This window comes from Erythranthe guttata, chromosome 1, assembly GCF_056151865.1.
Source record: "Erythranthe guttata isolate IM_541 chromosome 1, IM_541, whole genome shotgun sequence".
Classification (NCBI taxonomy): Eukaryota; Viridiplantae; Streptophyta; class Magnoliopsida; order Lamiales; family Phrymaceae; genus Erythranthe; species Erythranthe guttata.
This window is the reverse complement of record NC_142533.1, coordinates 947,927-969,137: the sequence shown is the minus strand read 5'-3', so window position 1 is coordinate 969,137 and position 21,211 is coordinate 947,927. Positions and strand designations below refer to the sequence as shown.

Below are 21,211 nucleotides of genomic sequence, written 5' to 3'. Positions count from 1 at the left end.
ACTAATTTAAATCCAACATAGAAAAATCAGAATTACAGAACACCATTCAAATCTTCATAATTAATTCTCTTATAAATATAGTGTCACAACCTCCATAATTTCTACAAAAAAACACACAATAATATTCTTTCTTGTCTCCAAAGTTAACATCATATACATCTAAGTATGGCTTCCCTCTCATTTTCTTCCTCCCTCAAACCCTGCAGCAACAATTATTCCCGAAAAATCGTTACTCGTTATCGAGCAAAACACGATTACAATACGGATTACCAAAGTCGAGGTTTAACCATCTCGAACGTTGCCACTAAACCACCTTCAAATGTCGTGATTCCCTCGAAACAAGACGATGAAAACATTAAAAAAAATGTTGCTTGGACAAGTGTAAAACAAGAAAGATGGCAAGGAGATCTTCTTGTTCAAGGAGAAATCCCACTTTGGCTGGTAATTATTTATTTATTTTATTTTATTTGAATTTTATTTTATATAATTATATATGAATTAGCATTAATGTTTTTTTTTTTTTTTTATTTGCCATGCAGAATGGAACATACCTAAGGAACGGGCCGGGCCTATGGAACATCGGAGACTACAACTTCCGCCACCTCTTCGACGGCTACGCCACCCTAGTCCGCCTCCACTTCGAAAACGGCCGCCTAGCAATGGCCCACCGCCAGATCGAATCCGACGCATACAAAGCCTCCATAGAAAACAAGAAACTCTGCTATCGAGAATTCTCCGAAGTCCCGAAAACAGACAGTTTCTTGTCCTACATCGGAGACATAGCCAAGCTATTCTCCGGCGCATCATTGACCGACAACGCAAACACTGGCGTGGTCAAACTGGGCGACGGGCGGGTCGTCTGTCTTACAGAAACAATAAAAGGGTCGATTGTGATCGACCCGAATAACTTGGATACGATAGGGAAGTTCGAGTATAGTGACAATTTGGGCGGGTTGATCCACTCGGCCCACCCGATTGTGACGGATAGTGAGTTCTTGACTTTGCTACCCGATCTGATAAACCCGGGTTATGTTGTTGTGAGGATGGAACCCGGGTCGAACGAGAGGAAAGTGATCGGTCGGGTCAATTGCCGAGGCGGGCCCTCTCCGGGTTGGGTCCACTCTTTTCCGGCGACTGAGCATTACGTGGTGGTGCCGGAGATGCCGCTTAGGTATTGTGCCGGAAATTTGCTCAAGGCGGAGCCCACGCCTTTGTATAAGTTCCAATGGCACCCTGAGTCCAAAGCTTACATGCATGTTATGTGCAAAGCTAGTGGCAATGTTGTAAGTATATTTTTTCTTTGTCTAAATATATTGTCACAATTATGGAAAAAAAATGTTAATTTTTTTTTTCTTCAATTTAATAATAATAAAAAAATAAATAAAGGTGGCAAGTGTTGAGGTTCCGCTATACGTGACGTTCCATTTCATCAACGCGTACGAGGAGAAAGACGAAGAAGGAAGGGTGACGGCCATTATTGCCGACTGTTGCGAACACAACGCCGACACCACCATCTTGCAGAATCTCACCCTCCAAAATCTCCGGTCATTCTCCGGTGAAGATGTGCTACCAGATGCAAGGTATATATACCACTTTCGAAAAAAACCCGTTTCAATAATGTATAAGTATTAAAGATTTCTTTTTTTTCAAGAATCGTCACTTTATTCGTAAAAATACAGGGTCGGAAGATTCAGGATTCCGATGGATGGGAGCTCATATGGGAGTTTGGAAGCAGCTTTGGACCCAAATGAACATGGTAAAGGCATGGATATGTGCAGCATAAACCCTAATTTTCTGGGCAAGAAATATAGATACACTTATGCATGTGGTGCTCAAAGACCTTGCAATTTCCCTAACACCCTCACTAAGGTATATATACACATATAGATACACCCAAAACACAGTACAATTAATTCATTAATCACTTATTTATATATGTTTTAATTAATCATTACATCAGATTGATCTGATGAACAAAACGGCAAAGAATTGGGTGGACGAGGGCTCGATACCATCCGAGCCCTTCTTCGTGGCTCGCCCAGGTGCTACAGAAGAAGATGATGGTAAGCTCTTCAAAAATATACATACATACGTACATACATATGTATAACTGTTTACTAAATATGTAATGTAATAAACAATGGACAGGTGTCGTGATTTCGATGATCAGCGACAAAAACGGGGAAGGATACGCGTTGTTGTTAGACGGATCTACTTTTCAAGAAATTGCCAGAGCTAAGTTCCCTTACGGTCTTCCTTACGGCCTGCATGGATGTTGGGTTCCAAAGACATAGATCGATTTACCGTACAGACAACCCATTGTAATTTACTACGTAAAAATTGTGTCTTGTGAAGAAGACCGAAGATACGACGTATCTTCGAATGTACTAGGATGTCGTATAGGGGTATTAGATATATAATTATATACATATATATATATATATATAGTCTATGCTCCGATAGGTATCTTGTTTGTGTAATTTGCAGCTTTCTTGTTTAAAAAATATTTCCAGTCGCAAAAAAAACGAAAGAGAGAGAAAATCAGACACGAAATCAATGTTTGAATCAATGAGAGTTGATGAAACTATGATTTGTCCGTAACTTGATACAAATAGGCAATTTTATTTTTCGTGCTCTTGTTCGACAATAAACGGTATAATGCGTATCGGAAAAGTTATTGACTGTGCTATCTAAAATTTTGCTCTATTTCTTTCTTTTTTTTTTCTCTGCGACGAGATACTAATTCTCCCATGAGTGAATTCAAGATTACCTTGTAAGCGTATGAAATCCAACGGCCAAAAAACCTCCGTTTCAAAATTGAAGTGGCGAAATCATTTCTGATCTGTATATACTGCATCCACATCGTCTAGCTCGAGTAGTTTCGCCATCATCTCCTTGTTCAAATCCATTGCCTCGTCATCAACCTGCAATTCAGACCGTAAGTTTACAATATGCGATCGTTAAAAAAAAAAAAGAAAAAAAAAAAAATGGAATTTTATCTCTTAAGGCGTACCTCAACGGGTGTTAAGGGAACAAGCTCGAACCCGTTGTCGGTTTCAAATGTGATTCCTTCCTCTTTGAGTCTTGTCAATATGGCGGTGTAGTTTTCCATCGAACTTACTATTTTATAGTAACTGATTCAAAAACCATGAAACTTTACTACATAATTACGATAATTTCACGAGATTTCCGACAAAATTCATGCGGTGAAACGGATCTCTTTTTACCTCTCAGAATCTTCTTCGGCATCATCTTCATCGGATGAGGGCTCGATGACATCATCAGCACCAGAATCTAAAGCAATGGCAAGAAGCTGATCTTTGTCGGCATCTTTGGACTTTATATTTAAAACACGAGCACGTTTAAATTTGAACATCATCGATCCAGAATCCGCCATTTTCCCACCGTAGTCCCTCACAACTTCTCTAACACGAGCCACAGATCTATTCACTTTATCCGTTAGCACTTGAACCACCATTCCTGCTCCACCGTAGCCATACACCTGCAAAAATTACACATAATGTTTCATTTATGAAATGTTTACAACATTTGAAAAAAATAAAAAAGCCCGACCTCGTAGAATTTCTCGATGTAGGCTTCTTGATCCTTTTCTGAAGCTCGTTTGATATTGCGGTCAATAATATCCCTTGGGATATCGAGCTCCTTTGCTTTCTCGAATAGAGCGGCCAAAGCTGTATTAGATACAGGACTCGGACCACCTTTCTTGACACTGGATCATTATATACGGAAAAATATGATCCAAGTGAAAATTAACCCAGAACGATTAACATGAAGGCATCAAAAGCTGTGTGGTTTTGCAGAACGAAAAAGGGTTTCCAAAATTTTTCGACTAACTTACGCAGATACGACTTCCTTCCCAAATCTAGCGTACAGCTTTGTTTTCTTAGCATCCTGAGCAGTCTGCATCAAAAGAAGTGATCTAGACTATGAGAAACTAAAGTCTCGTGTATCAAGAACACACAATATGAAAAGAATCTAATCGGACAAACATAGTCTTGTACTCTCGATCCACTCAACGATGCTACCTACAATGCCTATTCAATCAGAATGAATAACATGCAATGCCTCTGTTTGAATTGTTCTTGTAAAGAAAACCGGTTCTACTAATGAGAATAACATAAACTAAAAATCGGATAAGTTTATCTTGTCCCTCGGAAGAGTTGTAAGCTGGTGAAAAAGAAGCTTCTATATGATTATTGGTCAAGATGAAACTGCATACGACATTTTCAGACTATTTACATCCCGAATTAACGCAACTTTAAATCCACCTGCCACGCTATAAAACAGCGCTGGAGAATAACCACCGTTCATTTCAGCAGACGAAGAAATCGAAGCAGTTAATATCCAATACACATTTCTAGAATGAATTGGACCCTCCGAATCGGGATACATGAATTCGCACCTGCACATTACCGAAACCGAAACCAAAACCGAAACCCCAGATTCAGGGGCCATAATCCCCTGTAGCTACCAGGGCTATTTTAGCATTTTTACTTCAATCAAGAATCTTGAATTTGACAGCAATCCCACATTCTAAAGAGCTTAGCTCCAAAAAAAAAATTGAAAAAAAAAATGACAAGTAAATACCTTTCTGCCAGCAATTTTACAGGATCGCCTACCCATACACAAAGGTGTGAAAGTTGAGATCTTTCTATCATGAACTCCATTTTCAAATGAAACCCATTTGCCAGAAGATGAGTACCCACCTAAAGATGATAGCTTTCTGCTCAAATAACCTGTCCGTAAAACAACAGCCCCACAATAAATTACATTTTGATCAGAAATCCCCACCTACAATACTATTCTGAATAAAGAAAAAGAAGAGAGAGAAAGGGACTAACTATTTAGAGAGAGAGAGTTGGAGGGTTTAAGAGAAACCCCATTTGAAAATCTGACGAGTAACGAACCAAAAGCTCTAATTGTTGTTGATGAACACGACATCTTCTTACATGAAATTGGGAGGGTTTTTCTTATCCTCAATACCCTCTAAAACCTCATTCACTTTTTTTTTTTTTTAAACTTTTAATTAAGAATGCCTCATGTTCTGTTCTTGGTTTCTTGCTTCGATAAAATGATTTTTTTCTTTTTTTTTGGGGGGGGGGGGGGGGGTAGGGGTAGGGGGTGAGAGGGGCGGCCTTCCTCTCTCTCTCTCTCTCTCGGTATTGATCTCATTTTTTATCTTTCATTTTTCAAAGAATATGTGAATTTTAAAGTTTTTAATTTAATTAAGAATTAATGTAATAGTACACCAGAATCTCGATAAATTAATATTTAATAAGTTGATAATATAGCGAAAATAAAATATTTTTATATCCCAACTTGATGACAATATTATAAATAATTATCTTGATAAATTAATAAAATTTTGTTAATTACAATAGACTCAATAGTATTAATTTATAAATATTTGTCTATGTATTATTTTTTAAATTAAATATGTACTTGATAATAAATGGGCTTGTTCAGAAAGATTCAAGCATGCATTACCAAAACCTAGTGGGCTTTTCTACCCCTAATAATTCGAAAAGCCTGGCCCATATTTGACCTTTCAAGCCCAACAGACGGATTCTTTCTTCTAGCCCCCCCAAAGTTTCAATAAATTACAAATTGGCCCAATTTCATTTTCCAAACTATTAATTAATTAATCCCATTAGTTAATACTAATCCTAATATTAGGTGAGGCTGAACATGTGGAGTATATATACTATAGTGTTGTTGGAACTTATTTTTCCAAACTATTAATTAATTAAGTAGCATGTCACATGTACAGCCCAGCTGTCCTTAAGCAATTGCTACATCCATAAGTTCTAATAATTAGTGTAGACAATATAAGTTTAGTTCTAATAATTAGTGTAGACAATATAAGTTTATGAAGAAAAAAAAATAAATTATTTCCAACTTAAAATATACTATCTTTGTTTAATGTCAAATTACAAAAAATACCCCTCTTGTTTGGGTAATTACAACCACCCTTCAATTATATATTCTTTTACGAAAAAAAAATCATCTTTCGGTAGGTAAATTTGATACAGTAAGAATTGACGTATAAGAAAATATATAATTGAGGGATGGTTGTACATGATGGGTATTTTCGTAATTTGATCTTACATCGGGGGTGGCCGTAATTTGCACTAAATGATAAATGCTTGAAACATAATTAAATTATTTTGGGCCTTGTTGGATCAAATAAATGGTGATACAAATGAGGCCCAATAGAATAATACAAGTGTTGACTGACTATTCTCTTGTGGCAACGTAGTGCTGAAATTTATATTATATTATTTATTTTATACTAGTATAAAATAAAAGGGGATAACTAAAATTTATTTGTTCACACTTCACTATAATTTAAATAAATCCAATTAAAATAAGGAAAAACAAATGATTTATATTAATTTCCCATATGCAATAAGAACATGCCAAGATTTTCTGCCACTGTCAAGCTTTTGTTTCTTTATTCTCATTTTAATTCTTTTTAAGTATTTCTCTTTGCACACACACTGAGTGTGTGTATGTGTGTGTGAAATTAAGGAATTGAAATTGTTAGTGGTCCCCCTTCAATAATAAAGCATAAAAATTAAATAAAAAAATAATTAAATATAGGCCCCTAACATTTGAAATATTACCAACCAAAATCCAACCAATGTCTTATGTATTCCAGCTTTGTTCATACCTTTCATGCCCAACTTGCAAATGTTGATATTTCCAGCCTATTATAATTTACTTAATTCAATATTATTTCTTATGTTTAATATATATATATATATATATATATAAAAAGGTATTTACTTAATTCAATAATATATGTTAAATTGTGTATGTGATATGTCACTTGAAAATGATAGGTCACCGGTATCATTTTGTAGTCAAATTTTGTGTTACAACTTAGATACTGAATCGGAACAATTTGCGCATTAATTATTTCAACCATTATATTTGTCAATCAAAATTAGTGGACCAAGTCAAAATTGGAATTCACTTTATTCCAATGAAGCACTTACCAAATACTAAATTAAATTAGTATTTTCAAAAAAAAAAAAATTAAAAAAAATAGAAATTGGTAAATCTGATTATTGAAATTAAGTATTAACAAAATCAATAGGCATTAATTAATACATATATTGAAAGAAGGAAATAAATCTAATTTAGAAGCTAGAGAGAGAGAGAGAGCCCTTCTTTTTCCTCTCTGGTTTTACTTTTTTCTGACTCATCTTCTCTCTCTACTCTCTCTCTCTACACACAGAGTAGCAGCAATGGCGTCCCTCTTCCGAGACCGAGCCCTCGGTCTCTCCAAGAGAGACTCTTTCTCATTCTCTTCCTCATCCTCCACCGCGGCGGCCGCCGCCGCCGCATCTCCTTCTTCCGCTACCTCCCGCTTCATGCCTGCCGCCAACTCCACCGCTTTATCCCCACTCCCGTCCCCTTTCGGCGACCTCACCTCAACTCTCTCCGATTCCGACATTCGTTCTTCCGCCTACGAGATCTTCCTCTCCGCCAACCGCTCCTCCGCCTCCAAACCCCTGACGTACATTCCCAGCAGTAATAGCAGTAATTCACCCAGCAACAGTACCACCAACGGCAATTCCACTGCTAATCTGCAGAGGTCATTGACCTCGGCGGCGGCATCCAAGATGAAGAAGGCCTTGGGGATGAGATCCAGCAGTTCCAAAAAGAGTTCCGATTCGCATAATTCGACCCCTGGGGGGAAATTGAAGAAGCCGGTGACTATAGGAGAGCTCATGAGAGTCCAGATGAGGGTTTCTGAGGCCGCAGATTCGAGGATTCGCAGGGGTTTGCTGAGGATTTCTGCTGGACAGGTTATAATCTGCTTTTTGGAGGGTAAAAATGACAAAAAATAAAATGAATTGGCTGAGCTTTTTTATATGTGTGTTTGATTTTCTTAATGTTCATATTGCGATTAACTCCTAGATTTCGATCATTGATGAAGAATTTCGTTTTCTTGTGAGTGATTTAGGGGATTTTAAGCTTTAATGAGTGAAAATTGGGGAACTTTGTGATCTGATCATCTTAAGATCTAGCATTCATTTCTTTTTTGTTTTATAACTGTTTCAATATTTATTTGAGAATTTTGTTGTCTGTCCCATTGTTTTGTTGTTTATCCATTAATGTTTAGTTTGCATTTCTGGTAGGAACATCAAATTGGATTTTGAAGCTAGTGTATTATTTAATTTCCTGAAAAAACTTAATTTTACTAGAAACTGAGAAGTTCTACTGAATACGGGTGTGGCATGTGTTTCGTATACAACCGAAAAAGCCAAAAAAAAAATCTCTGTTTCTTTCTGTGGAGCTTATCAGATTGTTATTCTTAACTTAAATTGAGTTGGAATCCATGGCAAATTATCTTTCTCTTCTGCGTTTTTTATTAGAACGAAAAAATAGATATAAAAATTTTGGTTGCTTTTTAACAGCGACATATATGTTAAATATTCGCATGACTGCTGACTTTTCAGATGTGGACTCTTGTTGCCGTCTTGTTATTGATAAATGATATATATACCTTCAACTCTGTGGAAGACCTGTCAATGTTTTAACATTTTATTATTGATCTAGAAATTTCAAAAAATTATGTTACTTAAGTATGTATGCTATTTTTGAGTTCGTCTGATAATTTTAACTTGATGGATGTTATTTACGTACAATCTTGTGAAACCTAGGGACATAAGCAATATAGGTACTGAAATAAAGATTCAATCTAATTTGCTTGGTTGTGTAGGTTGGGAGAAGGACAGAGTTGACAGTTCTTCCACTCGAGCTATTACAGCAATTCAAAGCCTCGGATTTCACTGATCAACAAGAGTACGAAGCATGGCAGAAGAGAAACCTCAGAATGCTCGAGGCTGGTCTCCTTCTCCACCCTCACACGCCACTGGAAAAGGCTAATACTGCCGCTCAGCGACTGCGCCAAATTATCCATGCAGCATTGGATCGGCCAATAGAAACTGGTAGAAACAACGAATCCATGCAAGTCCTTCGTACTACAGTAATAGCACTTGCCAGCAGGACAGTCGACGGAGCTCCCTTTGAATGCCACTGGGCAGATGGTCTCCCCTTGAATCTCCGTCTATATGAAACCCTTCTAGAAGCTTGCTTTGATGTTAATGACGAGACTGCTATTGTAGAGGAAGTTGACGAGATCATGGAACTTGTAAAGAAAACATGGGGAGTCCTCGGTCTGAATCAAACACTACACAACCTATGCTTTACGTGGGTTCTATTCAACCGATATGTTGCTACTGGGCAAGTTGAAAACGATCTATTACGTGCTGCCGATAGTCAACTCGCTGAAGTTGCCAAAGATGCAAAAGTAACCAAAGATTCGATTTACTCCACGGTTTTGAGTTCTACACTAACTGCCATGATGGGTTGGGCCGAGAAAAGACTATTGGCTTACCACGAAACATTTGACAGTGGAAATATTGACTTGATGGAAAGCATTGTTTCTGTTGGGGTATTAGCTGCTAAGATCTTAGTTGAAGACATATCGAATGAGTACCGTCGAAGAAGAAAAAACGAAGTTGATGTGGCGCTTAGCAGGATCGACACTTACATTAGGTCATCACTCCGCACTGCATTTGCTCAGGTAAGTTAAAAGATACGATTAGTAATTATTAAGCACTAATCATTTACTTAATTCGACCTCTTTTGATAAAGCAATTCTCTCTTGCAGAGAATGGAAAAGGCTGATTCGAGCAGAAGAGCATCGAGAAACCAGCCGAACCCTCTTCCTGTGCTTGCTATCCTGGCTAAGGATGTTGGTGAGCTGGCAATAAAAGAGAAGGACACGTTTAGTCCTATATTGAAGATATGGCACCCCTTCGCTGCAGGAGTTGCTGTTGCCACTCTGCACGCTTGCTATGGGAATGAACTGAAGCAATATATTTCAGGCATTGCAGAATTGACACCGGATGCTGTGCAAATATTAAGAGCCGCTGATAAATTGGAAAAAGATCTCGTTCAAATTGCTGTTGAAGATTCTGTGGATAGTGATGATGGTGGGAAGGCCATTATACGTGAGATGCCTCCTTATGAAGCCGAAGGTGTGATTGCTAATATGGTTAAATTATGGATAAAGACAAGAATAGACAGGCTGAAAGAATGGGTTGACAGGAATCTCCAGCAAGAGGTAACTCCGATTTTCTTACATATTATACTGTAAAAATAATTAGCATGAAGCTGCTGCATTTGGATTTCATTTCTTAGGTATCAAATCTAATCCTTTCTTTTTCTGCAATTGCTAGGTTTGGAATCCACGAGCTAATCAAGAGGGATGTGCTCCTTCAGCTGTGGAGGTTTTACGAATAGTTGACGAGACCTTGGAGGCATTCTTTCTGCTGCCAATACCAATGCATCCTGCGTTACTTCCCGATTTAGTGACTGGCCTAGATAAATGTCTTCAATACTATGCAACTAAAGCAAAATCTGGCTGTGGTAATATTCCCGAGCTCAAGATATAAGAAATAAAAAATAAAATCATACCCCAAAATTCGAGTAACCTTAAGAATTAACAATTTGCTTTTCTCATATTCAGGATCAAGAAGCATCTACATTCCCACAATGCCAGCATTAACCAGATGTACCACAGGAACAAAATTTCAGTGGAAGAAGAAAGAGAAGGCAGTGGCCTCTCAGAAAAGGAACCCTCAGGTTGCTACAGTCAACGGAGATAGCTCTAATACGGTACCACAGCTATGTGTACGCATAAACACATTGCATAAAATACGTATGGAATTAGAAGTTCTTGAAAAGAGAATAATCACCCTTCTGAGAAACTGCGAATCAGCCCATGTAGAAGACTTCTCAAATGGGGTCGGTAAAACCTTCGAAATCACTCCAGCCACTTGCATCGAAGCTGTCCAACAGTTATCCGAGGGTGTTGCATACAAAATCGTCTTCCAAGATCTAAGCCACGTCTTGTGGGATTATCTCTACGTCGGCGAACTTTCTTCTTCAAGAATCGAGCCTTTTCTCCAAGAACTCGAAAAGAATCTCACGATAGTCGCAGACACGGTCCACGAAAGAGTTCGCACACGTCTTATAGCCGATGTAATGAGAGCTTCCTTCGACGGGTTTTTCCTGGTCTTGCTTGCAGGTGGGCCCACACGGGCCTTCTCCAAACAGGACTCAAGTATGATAGAGGATGATTTCAAGTCACTTAAGGATCTTTTCTGGGCCAATGGGGATGGATTGCCTGACGACGTAATAGACAAGTTCTCGACCACTGCAAGAGAAGTACTTCCACTTCTTCGAATGGAGAGTGAGGCACTAATCGAGAGGTTTAGGCGGTTGACTTTGGAGACTTACGGTTCGTCTGCTAAGGCTCGACTTCCTCTGCCTCCAACATCTGGGCAGTGGGACCCGAACGAACCGAACACGTTATTGAGAGTTCTGTGTTACAGGAATGATGAAACTGCTACAAAGTTTCTTAAGAAGACTTATAACTTGCCCAAGAAACTGTAGTTACTGAAAGGTGATGCAGCCACTTTGGGGAGGCATAGGTTTGCTCGAGTTGTTGTACAGTTGAGAGATTTTTTTAAGGCTTAATTTTCGAAAGGCTTTTTATTTACGAGGAAGGTATCGGTGTTATTATTTGTTCTATTCATCTATATAATTTTAATTTGATTGATATATTTCTAGTCTTAGTTTTTTTTTTGTTCATATTTATTCTTTATTGTGTTTTGAGTTTGTTTGTTAATGTAGGGAGATTGATCTATCATGTATGAACTTTGTTATTTACAGCAAGTACCTTACAGTGTTACTGACTTGGATTTGTCTTTGTGTTTCGGAGAGTTGGTATTTAGTCTCGACTCTCAACTACTAGAGTCGAAGGTTATCGTTCAAATCATGCCCGTATTCGAACCTTTTTAATTGTAATAATATATAATATATATACATTGCATTACAGTTAAATCATTTTTCAAAAAATATATAAACCTCAAACCTTAGTATGATGGTAAATTTAATTGAAATATACAAAATAAATAAATGAATAAATAAATAAATCTTCATTTACATATATTTGATTATAATTTTATTATCAATAATAAATAGGGTAAATTACAAACACCCCTGAGGTATGGTCAAATTACAAAAACACCCCTCTTATTTGGATAATTACAACCACCCCTCAACTCCTCAAATTTAGTGGAATCTTCGAAATTATATGAAATATTGTCACTTTTGTACCCGTTTTATCCCATTCAAACACTACATTATGAAGCAAGATGATCATAATATGTGATTTTTAGCTTGTATATATCAGTTTGTGGTGCATCGGAAACTGTATTTTTACACAAAACGAGTACAAACTAGAGCACATTCCACGAATTCTAGATAATTATGTTGAATTTGGCACCATAAGGGTGGAGGTGTAAGAAAAAATCATAGTTTAGGGGGTAGATGTAATTATCCAAACAAGAGGGGGGTTTTTGTAATTTGACCATACCTCAGGGGGTGTTTGTAATTTACCCTAATAAATATTTTAGTAAAATACTAAAACAAAATGAACGAAGTGGGTTTGATAAAACCCTAGTTCCTCCCCCTTTTCCCCGCTCCTCAGAAATCAAAAAAATTGCAGAGAGAGGCAGCAAATCTCTGTTCTTTGCGAAAATGTCGATGTCGAAGAGTTCGAAGATGCTTCAATACATCAATTACCGGATGAGGGTAACAATCCAAGACGGCCGTCAGCTCATCGGAAAATTCATGGCCTTCGACCGCCACATGAATCTCGTCCTCGGCGACTGCGAAGAGTTCCGGAAGCTACCTCCGACGAAAGGTTCCAAGGAAGAACGCGAAGACCGCCGCACCCTCGGCCTCGTCCTCCTCAGGGGCGAAGAGGTCATTTCCCTCACCGTCGAGGGCCCACCTCCCCCCGACGATTCACGCCTCAAACCTACCTCCGCTAACGCCGTCCCCGGTCCCGGAATCGGCCGTGCCGCCGGCCGAGGCGTCGTTACTGGACCGCTCACCCACGCCCAACCCGGCCTCTCCGGCCCCGTTCGCGGCGTTGGTGGGCCCGCACCTGGTATGATGCAGCCCCAGATTTCTCGCCCTCCTCAGATCTCCGGTCCGCCTATTTCCTACCCTCCGCAGCCGCCGGTGGTGAGGCCGCCGAATATGGCGCCGCCGCCGGGAGGGTTTCAGCCGAGACCTGGAATGCCGATGCCTCCGCCGCCGCAGTTTAGGCCCGGTATGCCTCCACCTGGGGGGTTTGCTCCTCCACCTCAGTTTGGACAGAGGCCGCAGATGATGAGGGGTCCACCACCGCCTGGTGCACCGCAGTGGCCAGGTATGCAAGGTGGTCCGCCTGGACAGCAGCCACCAAGACCTGGTATGCCGCCGCCACCTCCTCCCGGTGGACAGGCTCACTTATTTGGTCCACCTAGACCAGGAATGCCACCTCCACCTCAGAACCAACAGCAGTAAACAGTCAGTTTCAGATAGGTGAGTTGTTTCTGATTATGATTATCTAGGTTTATTATTCGAGTTTTCTTATCTCTGGTTGAAGTTATATATGTGTTTATCTGTCTTGCTAGTAACTCCTCTTGATGTGCTTTGATTTTAATCATCAGCTTTGTACGATTATTATATCTCGTTTTGTTTGATTTTCAGTCTCGTTGCCCTTGATTGGAACCTATTCGCCTAGTTTTGTTAATTGTCTATCTATTTAGTAATTCGAGTGAGCTGCGGTCGGAAATATTAGAGTTGTAGAAAATCGAAAGAGTTGGAGTTTCTGCACGAATATACTCCACCATCCATATTAGCTAAACTGTAAAAAGAAATAGAAGAATCCTATCAATTTATATAACTATATATATAAGAATTAAATTCAAGAATGGCTTATGTAGTCCTCTTTCTTGTTGCATGCTCACTGTATTAATGTTTCTACAGTATGTCGGGTTATTACTTATTAGCTATCGAAAATGGATCTGTAGACTAAGATATAAATACCATAACGAGAAGTATACGTTTTTCTGCTCTCTGGTCATGGAAGACTCGAGCGCTACTTTATATTAGAAGTTAATAACGTCTAGATACATAATAGAATCATTCGTAAGTGGACGGAATAAATAACATTGCGACTGATTGTCATTATAGGGCAATCCGAGTTCTTGTAAAGCAAATGCAAGAATCGGAAACATCTGATTTCCCACCATGATATATTAATAACATGCTCTACTATTCTTTAGGTAAAACGTGTTTTTGTTCGGGTCTACTTATATTTGAAACTGTGTTTCTTTGTCTTCTTGGGAATTTTTCTAGATGATGAGGTGAATTTGTTGGAAGTTAAAGTGATCAACATACATCTGAAACTATGATCTGATGTTGTGGCGCAGGGATTTCTCTCAAGGCTGGTGGATTGATTGATGAACGTAGTTGAAGAGTATTATTACCCGGTATCTTTTGCAGTAATTAGATTTTTCGATTGGTAATTAGTGTTTCTTGTTCTTGACAATCGGGATTACTTTGCCATGTTGACTTTGCAAACCTCTTATGAACATGAAAATATGTTGTCTTAGAATATTTTTTTTTGTTTTGTTTTTCTGATGAATCTGAAGTGCATTTCAACCTGTGAAGATGCTGAGAAGAGAAACTCTACATTCAATATTCAGTAAAATTTAAAAATTAATTTGGATCTGCACTTCACCCCTAGGCCTAACCTATACATAAATGAATTAAATAAAAAAATAAAATTAACCAATTTTTTACCTTTTTTAATCTCTTTGTTACTTCACTCTGAATTTTACTTTTCATGACACCTGGGGTAGAGGTTATGCCTGCCCATTTTCCCAAAATATTGATTCATTTGAAAGGAATTGACCTTCAAATTATTTAATTATATGATGTTATATTTCACCTTAACTCGTATATTTTATTTCTAATTTAAAACGTTCTCAAATAATAATATTAACTGGTGGCGGATATTCTCATCAACCAATCCATTTCGAAACCAAATATTCGGTTGCCAACAATCAACCGACCCAAAAAAGTTGAGTCGACAATGGTTTTCAAATTTAAACAAAATTGATTTGTCCTATGTTTTTCGGGCATCAAGTGAGTCAATGTAGGCGTGGAGCGAGTTATCAATCAAGCAATATAAATAATCACCCTTTTCTTGTTCTGAATGTCATCTTATTACCAACATTACACGAAGGAAACAATTCTCAGTACTTGACCAGAACAGAACAAAACTTGTTATTACAGTATTATTATTAATATCAAATAACGTGCAAATAAAACATAACCATGAGAGCTGACCTTGACATTTCTGAAACCATACTCCCCATGAAAACCTCTCTTAACATAATAATTTAAAAAAGAAGAAAGAACACTTGAGATACAAATCACTAGTAATGTCAAACCGGCTAAACCCTCGATTTAGGGTTACGTTAACCTTTTCGAACCTCTATAAAAAAAGACCATCCACTATCAACGAAAACAACAACCCGAGATTCACATAATAACACAGCATAATATACATCAATCATGGTTCGTCGGTTTTTATCAGTTATTCTTGTTCTTCTTCTTACAGTGGCTTTGGCCGAGGCGCAGCCTCGTAAGCCGAAGAAGGTGAAATGTAGGGACAAGAAGTTCCCTCTCTGTTACCACAAGCAACTTTTATGCCCCGACGCTTGCCACCGCGACTGTGTCGTCGACTGCAAATCTTGCCTGCCTGTCTGCACTCCTCCGCCACCGCCCCCACCTCCTCCACCACCTCCGCCCCGTAGGGTGAGGTGTAGAGATAGAAACTTCAGACAAACTTGTAACAAGGATTTCATTTGCCCCTCCACTTGTCCGAGGACTTGTGTCGTTGATTGTCCTTCTTGCCAGCCCATTTGTGCACTACTCCCTCCCACCCCGAGTAACGCCCCTCCTCCTCCTCCGGCGGTGGTGGTCACTCCTAACTCTCCTCCTCCTCCGACGGTGGTTACTCCTAGCCCTCCTCCTCCTCCGGCGGTGGTGGTTACTCCTAGCCTTTCTCCTCCACCTCCTCCGCCAGTGGTGGTGGTTACTCCTAGTGCTTCTCCTCCTCCTCCTCCAGCGGTGGTTGTGGTTACACCTAGCCCTCCACCCGATAGTTCGGAAGCTGCCGGAGGAAAAAGAGTCCGCTGCAAAAACAAGAACTTCCCCAACTGTTTCTTGCAGGAGCACCGCTGCCCCGTTTCTTGTCCCGATCAATGCGAGGTTGATTGTGTCAGCTGCAGCCCCGTCTGCGGTAAGTAATTTGCTCAATCACAACCCCCTTTTCTATCTTTCTTTTTTGTTGAAATTCGTAAATCTTTTTTTTTTATATAATTATTATTTTTTCTCACTCAACTGTGTTGAAAAAACAGAGTGCAACAAACCCGGAGCAGTTTGCCAAGATCCAAGATTCGTCGGCGCAGACGGAATCACTTTCTACTTCCACGGAAAAAAGGAGAAAGACTTTTGCATAGTCTCCGACAAAAACCTCCACATTAACGCCCACTTCATCGGAAAGAGAAACGAGAACATGGGGCGTGACTTCACTTGGGTACAGTCTCTCGGAATCCTCTTCGGGACCCATCGAATCTCTGTCGCCGCCAAAAAGACCGCCACCTGGCAAAACGGCATCGACCGATTGGATCTCTCCTACGACGGAGAATCCATCTCCCTCGACGAATCAGAAGGTGCCACATGGCAGGCGGCGGAATCTGCACAGGGAACAACAACAACAATGACAAGAACACGCGACACTAACGAAGTGGTGATTGAAGTCGAAGGCAATTTCAAGATTAAAGCGGCGGTTGTACCTATAACCGAGAAAGACTCCAGGATTCACAAGTATGGGATTACGGAGGAAGACTGCTTCGCGCATCTCGATTTGGGCTTCAAGTTTTTCTCGTTGACCGATAGCGTGAACGGGGTTTTGGGTCAAACGTACGCGAGCAGCTACGTGAGTAGAGTGAAGATGGGAGTCGAGATGCCTGTTTTGGGAGGGAGGAGGGAATTTGCTTCTTCCAGTCTCTTCTCCACGGATTGTGCCGTTGCCAAATTCGAGGGGGCACAGTCGAATAATTCTACAAACAGTTTCCAGTACGCGAATTTGAACTGCGCGAGTGGGCTCGATGGCCGTGGTGTGGTGTGCAAGAGATAATTCAATTCGTCTTCTCTCAAATATTATTTATAATGTATCTGTAACAGTGTAATAAAGGCAGCGGTACCAAGAGTCGAGCTTCTGCCATGTTTCTTTAAAGTCATTATTGTACGGATTCTTGCCCAAAATAAGCTTATTTATACGATTATTTGAATAAATCAATCGGATACAGAGTAATTACTTGAAATAAAAAAGAAAATATATCTGCATACCTTGTTTCGATTATCCAAACTTTTTAGCAATGTAGTTCTAAGACAGACTCTGCACGAAATGAAATTTACTCACTAGTTTTGTCGGTGTTCGATTTTATGCACTCGTGCACAATCTCGTATATCCTTCTCTTCATCAACTTATCCTTTACGCCAGCAAGCATATCGCGGTAGAACATTTCTAGACGAGCAAGTTTTCTTTGATCCGAAGATTCCAGCATATTCTCCCACTCTTTTCCAATATCAAACGTACCGGAGTTTTGAAGAGATACCGGAATATCCTCCTCTTGGAAAGGCTTCCCAAAAATCGAACCATGAAGCACACTTGCGTATCTCTCCATCACCGAGAATTTCGATCGAAGCAGGTTCATCTCCGCCATTACCTCGGAGAATCTTTTCTCCGATTCCAAATTCTCTAGACTATTTTTTTCTTCAATATACTCATTGTCCACCGAATTATTCGATAATGGCCAAGACACTAAAGCCGGCGAATAGCAATCGTGGGTCCCACGATTTCCGAGGACCCCACTCCTTCCTCTGCCCCAAGACCAAACCCTAAACCCACCGTCGCCAACAAGAACCGTGTGGGCCCCACCACAAGCAACCTCCAAAGGTTCCGGAAACTTCCGGTCAACCAATCCATTACGAGGAATCAATATCGGGGAGAGAGCATCCCCTGCATCAGGTCCAGTAAACCTAGCATCGGGGCATAAACCGAGACCTTTCTCCATACCCCAAGACCACACTTCTCCTTCAGACGAGACAACACTTGTGTGAAACAAACCACACCCGATCGATACCAGGAATATTCTCTTTGGCAGCTCTGTCACAATTTCAGGAGATGGTAAACTCTGTGTCGTGCCATGACCTAGCTGCCCGTTATCGCCCAAGCCGAAAGTCCAGCAAAGACTTTCTAAAGATTCGGTCGGTTTCTTTCTCTTGGCTAATAAAGCAGTGTGGAAAGCACCACATGCTATATCGTAGATTTCCAAACGGGATTCGAGGTTAAATGCTTCTATAATCTTCGGATTGGTCATGTTTTCTTTGTGCCCTAACCCTAGTTGACCGTGGGTATTACCACCCCAAGAGTAGCATATTAGGTCACCGCCTTCATGCGTTTCTCCAGCACTGACTAACGCGATAACGTGTTCGTTCCCGCATGCTACTTTAACAACAGTGTGGCCGTGGAAATTCCAGACAGGAACCGGAGATGCACTGCTTATGAGTGAGAACTCGAGCGACTCGTTTTGAGAAGGGTGGGGGCAATTACCCCACATCCACAACGAACCGAGACTGTCGATTGCAAGCGACATCATTCCTCCAGCTTCGACTGAGGCGATCTGGAAATGGAAATATGAAGCGCTCTCGAGATATTTTATTTGACATTGAAATAAAATGTCGGCTTCGTACCTTGAGTGGTTTTTCGGTGTTTGTTTCTTGATCTCGTGTCGAAGAACCTGGCGATCCTAATCCAAAGAAGCCCTCCAACAAGTGAGGAGTCAGATTATTTTCTCCAGTTACACCAATTTGACCATCCATCATATTAAGGTCAAGGATCACCTTTATCTTGTGAGGAAGTTCTTCGAAAACACACACACACACACACACTCTCTCTCTCTCACACACACACACAAGTTCATAAAAGGATACAGATGTTGTAACCCCAGCCCCAGACTGATCCATCATCTGCCACCATAACAAGAAATAAAAGGAAATTTCCCAAAAAAAAAATTCAATCTTTATCCAAACAACAGAATCTTTAACATAGAAAAAACACTAATCTACAAGAAAAATTAAAACAAAAGGCAATGGAATAAACCTGCAAGAGCAAGACTGTGATAAGAACCAGCAGCAATCGCAACAATCTTCAACTTCTCTTCCCTATCAACATCATCATCGGAGTCAAAGAAGTTGACCCGGACCGGAAAATGACAATCTTCCTCCGAACCGGTGCCCAGCCGGCCGAATGTTCCTCTCCCCCAAGAATACACTTTTCCATCACCTATACATACAATACGCATAAACCCATTTAAGGTAAACTACGTAGGCTATTAGTTCATGTAAATGATAGAGTACACCCAGTAAAAGAAAAACACACGCGCCGACCAGTGAGAGCGAGTGTATGAGCTTCGCCGGCGGCGATAGAAATGATTTTGCGGGAAATATCGCCGCCTTGTTCGGGATTGTCCATTTCCTCCATTGAAGGCTACTGCAAAAGCTTTTGATTGTTCAGTATACAAATTCAATTTGTGTTTATCTGAATACGATGGCAGAAGGATAATTATGTCATTACACTTTTCAATTATTATTTTTTAATTATATATTCACAATAAAAAATCGTATAACAAAATTAATTCTTAATTAAGTTAAAATTGGGCTGATGAAATTAATATTAATTGGACCCTAATGCATCCTGATTAAATGGGGCCCACCTCTTGATCCGATTGGCCCAATTAGCCTAGTCATTGTTGCCCATTTAATAATAAGTAAATAAAGAAAATAAATTATTTTTTGAAGAAAGTAACAAATGAAATAAATAAATTAGTAGCAACTTCTATACAATTTAATGAATATTTTATAGTACACCTGAACAAATTACAAATTAAATTAATTAATTAATCACTGCATGGCCCGTTCCCCTCCGCCGCCAGATCATCTTCACTGACATAAGCCGAAAGATTCAAATACTTTTCCTGGTCATCGCCGCCGTTGCGCCACCGCGCACGGCACAGCACGCAGGTGGCGGACCTTCTCCGGCAGGTCTTCTTCCAAGCCAAGAAACACGTTTCGTGTATCACGTTCTTGCAAGTCCCGCAAGCAACCACTTTATCCTCTCTTCCCAAATCCTCCAAGCAAACCGGGCAGGCGGTGCCGATTTCCGCCACCACATCCGGCCGCCGCGAGCCGGTGCTTCTGGACTGAAAGAACAGGTGATGAAACCTCTCCCTGACGGCGGCGCCGGCGAGGGCTTCCCGGGAGGTGGGGAGATTGAGGAGGCGGCGGAGCTGGCACGGCCGGAGCGTCCTCCGCCACAGGGAGGAATCGTCTAGCGGGAGGCCGAGTACTCGGATGAAGACGAAGAGGATGTGTTTGCATGGGGTGGCACGGTCGGGGCACGTGCACGATGGCGCGGCGGAGATGTTGACGGTGTAGACGTTTCCGGTTGCGCCGAGGACGAAGAAGAGTGAGGAGTCGTCGGTGCGGTGGAGGAGGCGGAGGCGGTGGCGGACGGCACGGATGACGCGGTCGGAGAAGGGTTGGGTGGGGATGAAACGGTGGCGATGCGGAGGAGGGCGGTGGTGGTGGTCCGGTGGGGTGGAGCTTGATCCAACGGATTCCATGAGAGGAAATTAAGGGTTTATAAATTCGTTATGGCGGTTGGGTTTGGGGGGAGGAAATTAGAATGGGAATTAATCATGTTATATGGTATATGGTATTATTAATTTATTGAAAATAATTTTTTATTTTTATTCTAAGAATTTAGGAATGAAAAAAAATTAAATGTGGAGATTCTTTGAAGAGTTGAGTGGGGCACGTGAGGGATAGTGTGATGGTTAATACATTGGCTGTAATGTATTGGTTGTTTGTGTGTTAAGCCACGTCATTATGGGCTGGCTATTTTTATTTTTTTTATTTTCTTGATGAAAATAAATTAATTAATTAATTAATTAAGAAGAATAAGAAAAAAGAAGCAGCAAGCGTAGAAGTACAATTAACATTTTGCTATATTGGCCCTACAATGTAACTAAGGTTCCTGAATACTAGATTTCAGCCCATTAATTTTAAAGTCAATTTATCTTAAACAAAACATTTATATGGGCTCATCTGAAACAAGCCCAATATAAAT

The 21,211-nt window shown here is 40.2% G+C and overlaps 6 protein-coding genes and 1 pseudogene across 12 annotated transcripts; 4 read left to right on the top strand and 3 right to left on the bottom strand.

The window, feature by feature from the left end:
- Nucleotides 1-115: 115 nt before the first annotated feature.
- Nucleotides 116-2,387, top strand: CCD8 (carotenoid cleavage dioxygenase 8). The gene is made up of 6 exons (XM_013002314.2): nt 116-441; nt 540-1,283; nt 1,387-1,580; nt 1,680-1,869; nt 1,961-2,063; nt 2,149-2,387. The coding sequence occupies exons 1-6, from the start codon at nt 166-168 to the stop codon at nt 2,292-2,294; spliced, it is 1,653 nt and encodes a 550-aa protein (XP_012857768.1). The 5' UTR covers nt 116-165; the 3' UTR covers nt 2,295-2,387.
- A 154-nt stretch (nt 2,388-2,541) lies between these two features.
- On the bottom strand, nt 2,542-5,179 carry LOC105977254 (YebC-like protein). The gene is made up of 7 exons (XM_013002557.2): nt 4,863-5,179; nt 4,609-4,757; nt 3,860-3,921; nt 3,574-3,730; nt 3,228-3,502; nt 3,014-3,134; nt 2,542-2,924 (listed from the first exon to the last, which is right to left on the bottom strand). The coding sequence occupies exons 1-7, from the start codon at nt 4,960-4,962 to the stop codon at nt 2,832-2,834; spliced, it is 957 nt and encodes a 318-aa protein (XP_012858011.1). The 5' UTR covers nt 4,963-5,179; the 3' UTR covers nt 2,542-2,831.
- Nucleotides 5,180-7,008: 1,829 nt separating this feature from the next.
- LOC105977094 (elongation factor Ts (DUF810)) lies at nt 7,009-11,797 on the top strand. The gene is made up of 5 exons (XM_013002365.2): nt 7,009-7,838; nt 8,756-9,622; nt 9,710-10,165; nt 10,281-10,470; nt 10,571-11,797. The coding sequence occupies exons 1-5, from the start codon at nt 7,275-7,277 to the stop codon at nt 11,497-11,499; spliced, it is 3,006 nt and encodes a 1,001-aa protein (XP_012857819.1). The 5' UTR covers nt 7,009-7,274; the 3' UTR covers nt 11,500-11,797.
- A 778-nt stretch (nt 11,798-12,575) lies between these two features.
- Nucleotides 12,576-14,560, top strand: LOC105977097 (uncharacterized; annotated as a pseudogene). 2 transcript variants are annotated; one of them, XR_016030156.1, is made up of 2 exons: nt 12,576-13,482; nt 14,302-14,560. The product of XR_016030156.1 is annotated as an uncharacterized LOC105977097, transcript variant X1 (transcript). The 2 variants fall into 2 exon arrangements; XR_001174533.2 differs by having other exon boundaries at nt 12,649-13,482; nt 14,376-14,560.
- A 759-nt stretch (nt 14,561-15,319) lies between these two features.
- Nucleotides 15,320-19,626, bottom strand: LOC105977095 (Regulator of chromosome condensation (RCC1) family protein). Of its 5 annotated transcripts, none has more exons than XR_016030137.1 (7): nt 19,471-19,626; nt 19,184-19,366; nt 19,015-19,050; nt 18,775-18,899; nt 16,812-18,704; nt 16,358-16,712; nt 15,320-16,250 (listed from the first exon to the last, which is right to left on the bottom strand). XR_016030137.1 is itself a non-coding variant. In XM_013002366.2 (5 exons), the coding sequence occupies exons 1-5, from the start codon at nt 19,562-19,564 to the stop codon at nt 17,433-17,435; spliced, it is 1,710 nt and encodes a 569-aa protein (XP_012857820.1). In that variant the 5' UTR covers nt 19,565-19,626; the 3' UTR covers nt 15,320-17,432. The 5 variants fall into 5 exon arrangements, 1 of the variants encoding a protein (XP_012857820.1); XR_016030143.1 differs by having other exon boundaries at nt 16,386-16,712; XR_016030132.1 differs by having other exon boundaries at nt 16,358-18,704.
- LOC105977096 (hypothetical protein) lies at nt 15,480-17,313 on the top strand. Its single transcript, XM_013002367.2, has 2 exons — nt 15,480-16,255; nt 16,374-17,313. The coding sequence occupies exons 1-2, from the start codon at nt 15,526-15,528 to the stop codon at nt 17,153-17,155; spliced, it is 1,512 nt and encodes a 503-aa protein (XP_012857821.1). The 5' UTR covers nt 15,480-15,525; the 3' UTR covers nt 17,156-17,313.
- Nucleotides 19,627-19,960: 334 nt separating the features above from the next.
- LOC105977099 (SWIM zinc finger family protein / mitogen-activated protein kinase kinase kinase (MAPKKK)-like protein) lies at nt 19,961-20,770 on the bottom strand. Its single transcript, XM_013002368.2, has one exon. The coding sequence runs from the start codon at nt 20,703-20,705 to the stop codon at nt 19,980-19,982; it is 726 nt and encodes a 241-aa protein (XP_012857822.2). The 5' UTR covers nt 20,706-20,770; the 3' UTR covers nt 19,961-19,979.
- Between the last annotated feature and the right edge of the window lie 441 nt (nt 20,771-21,211).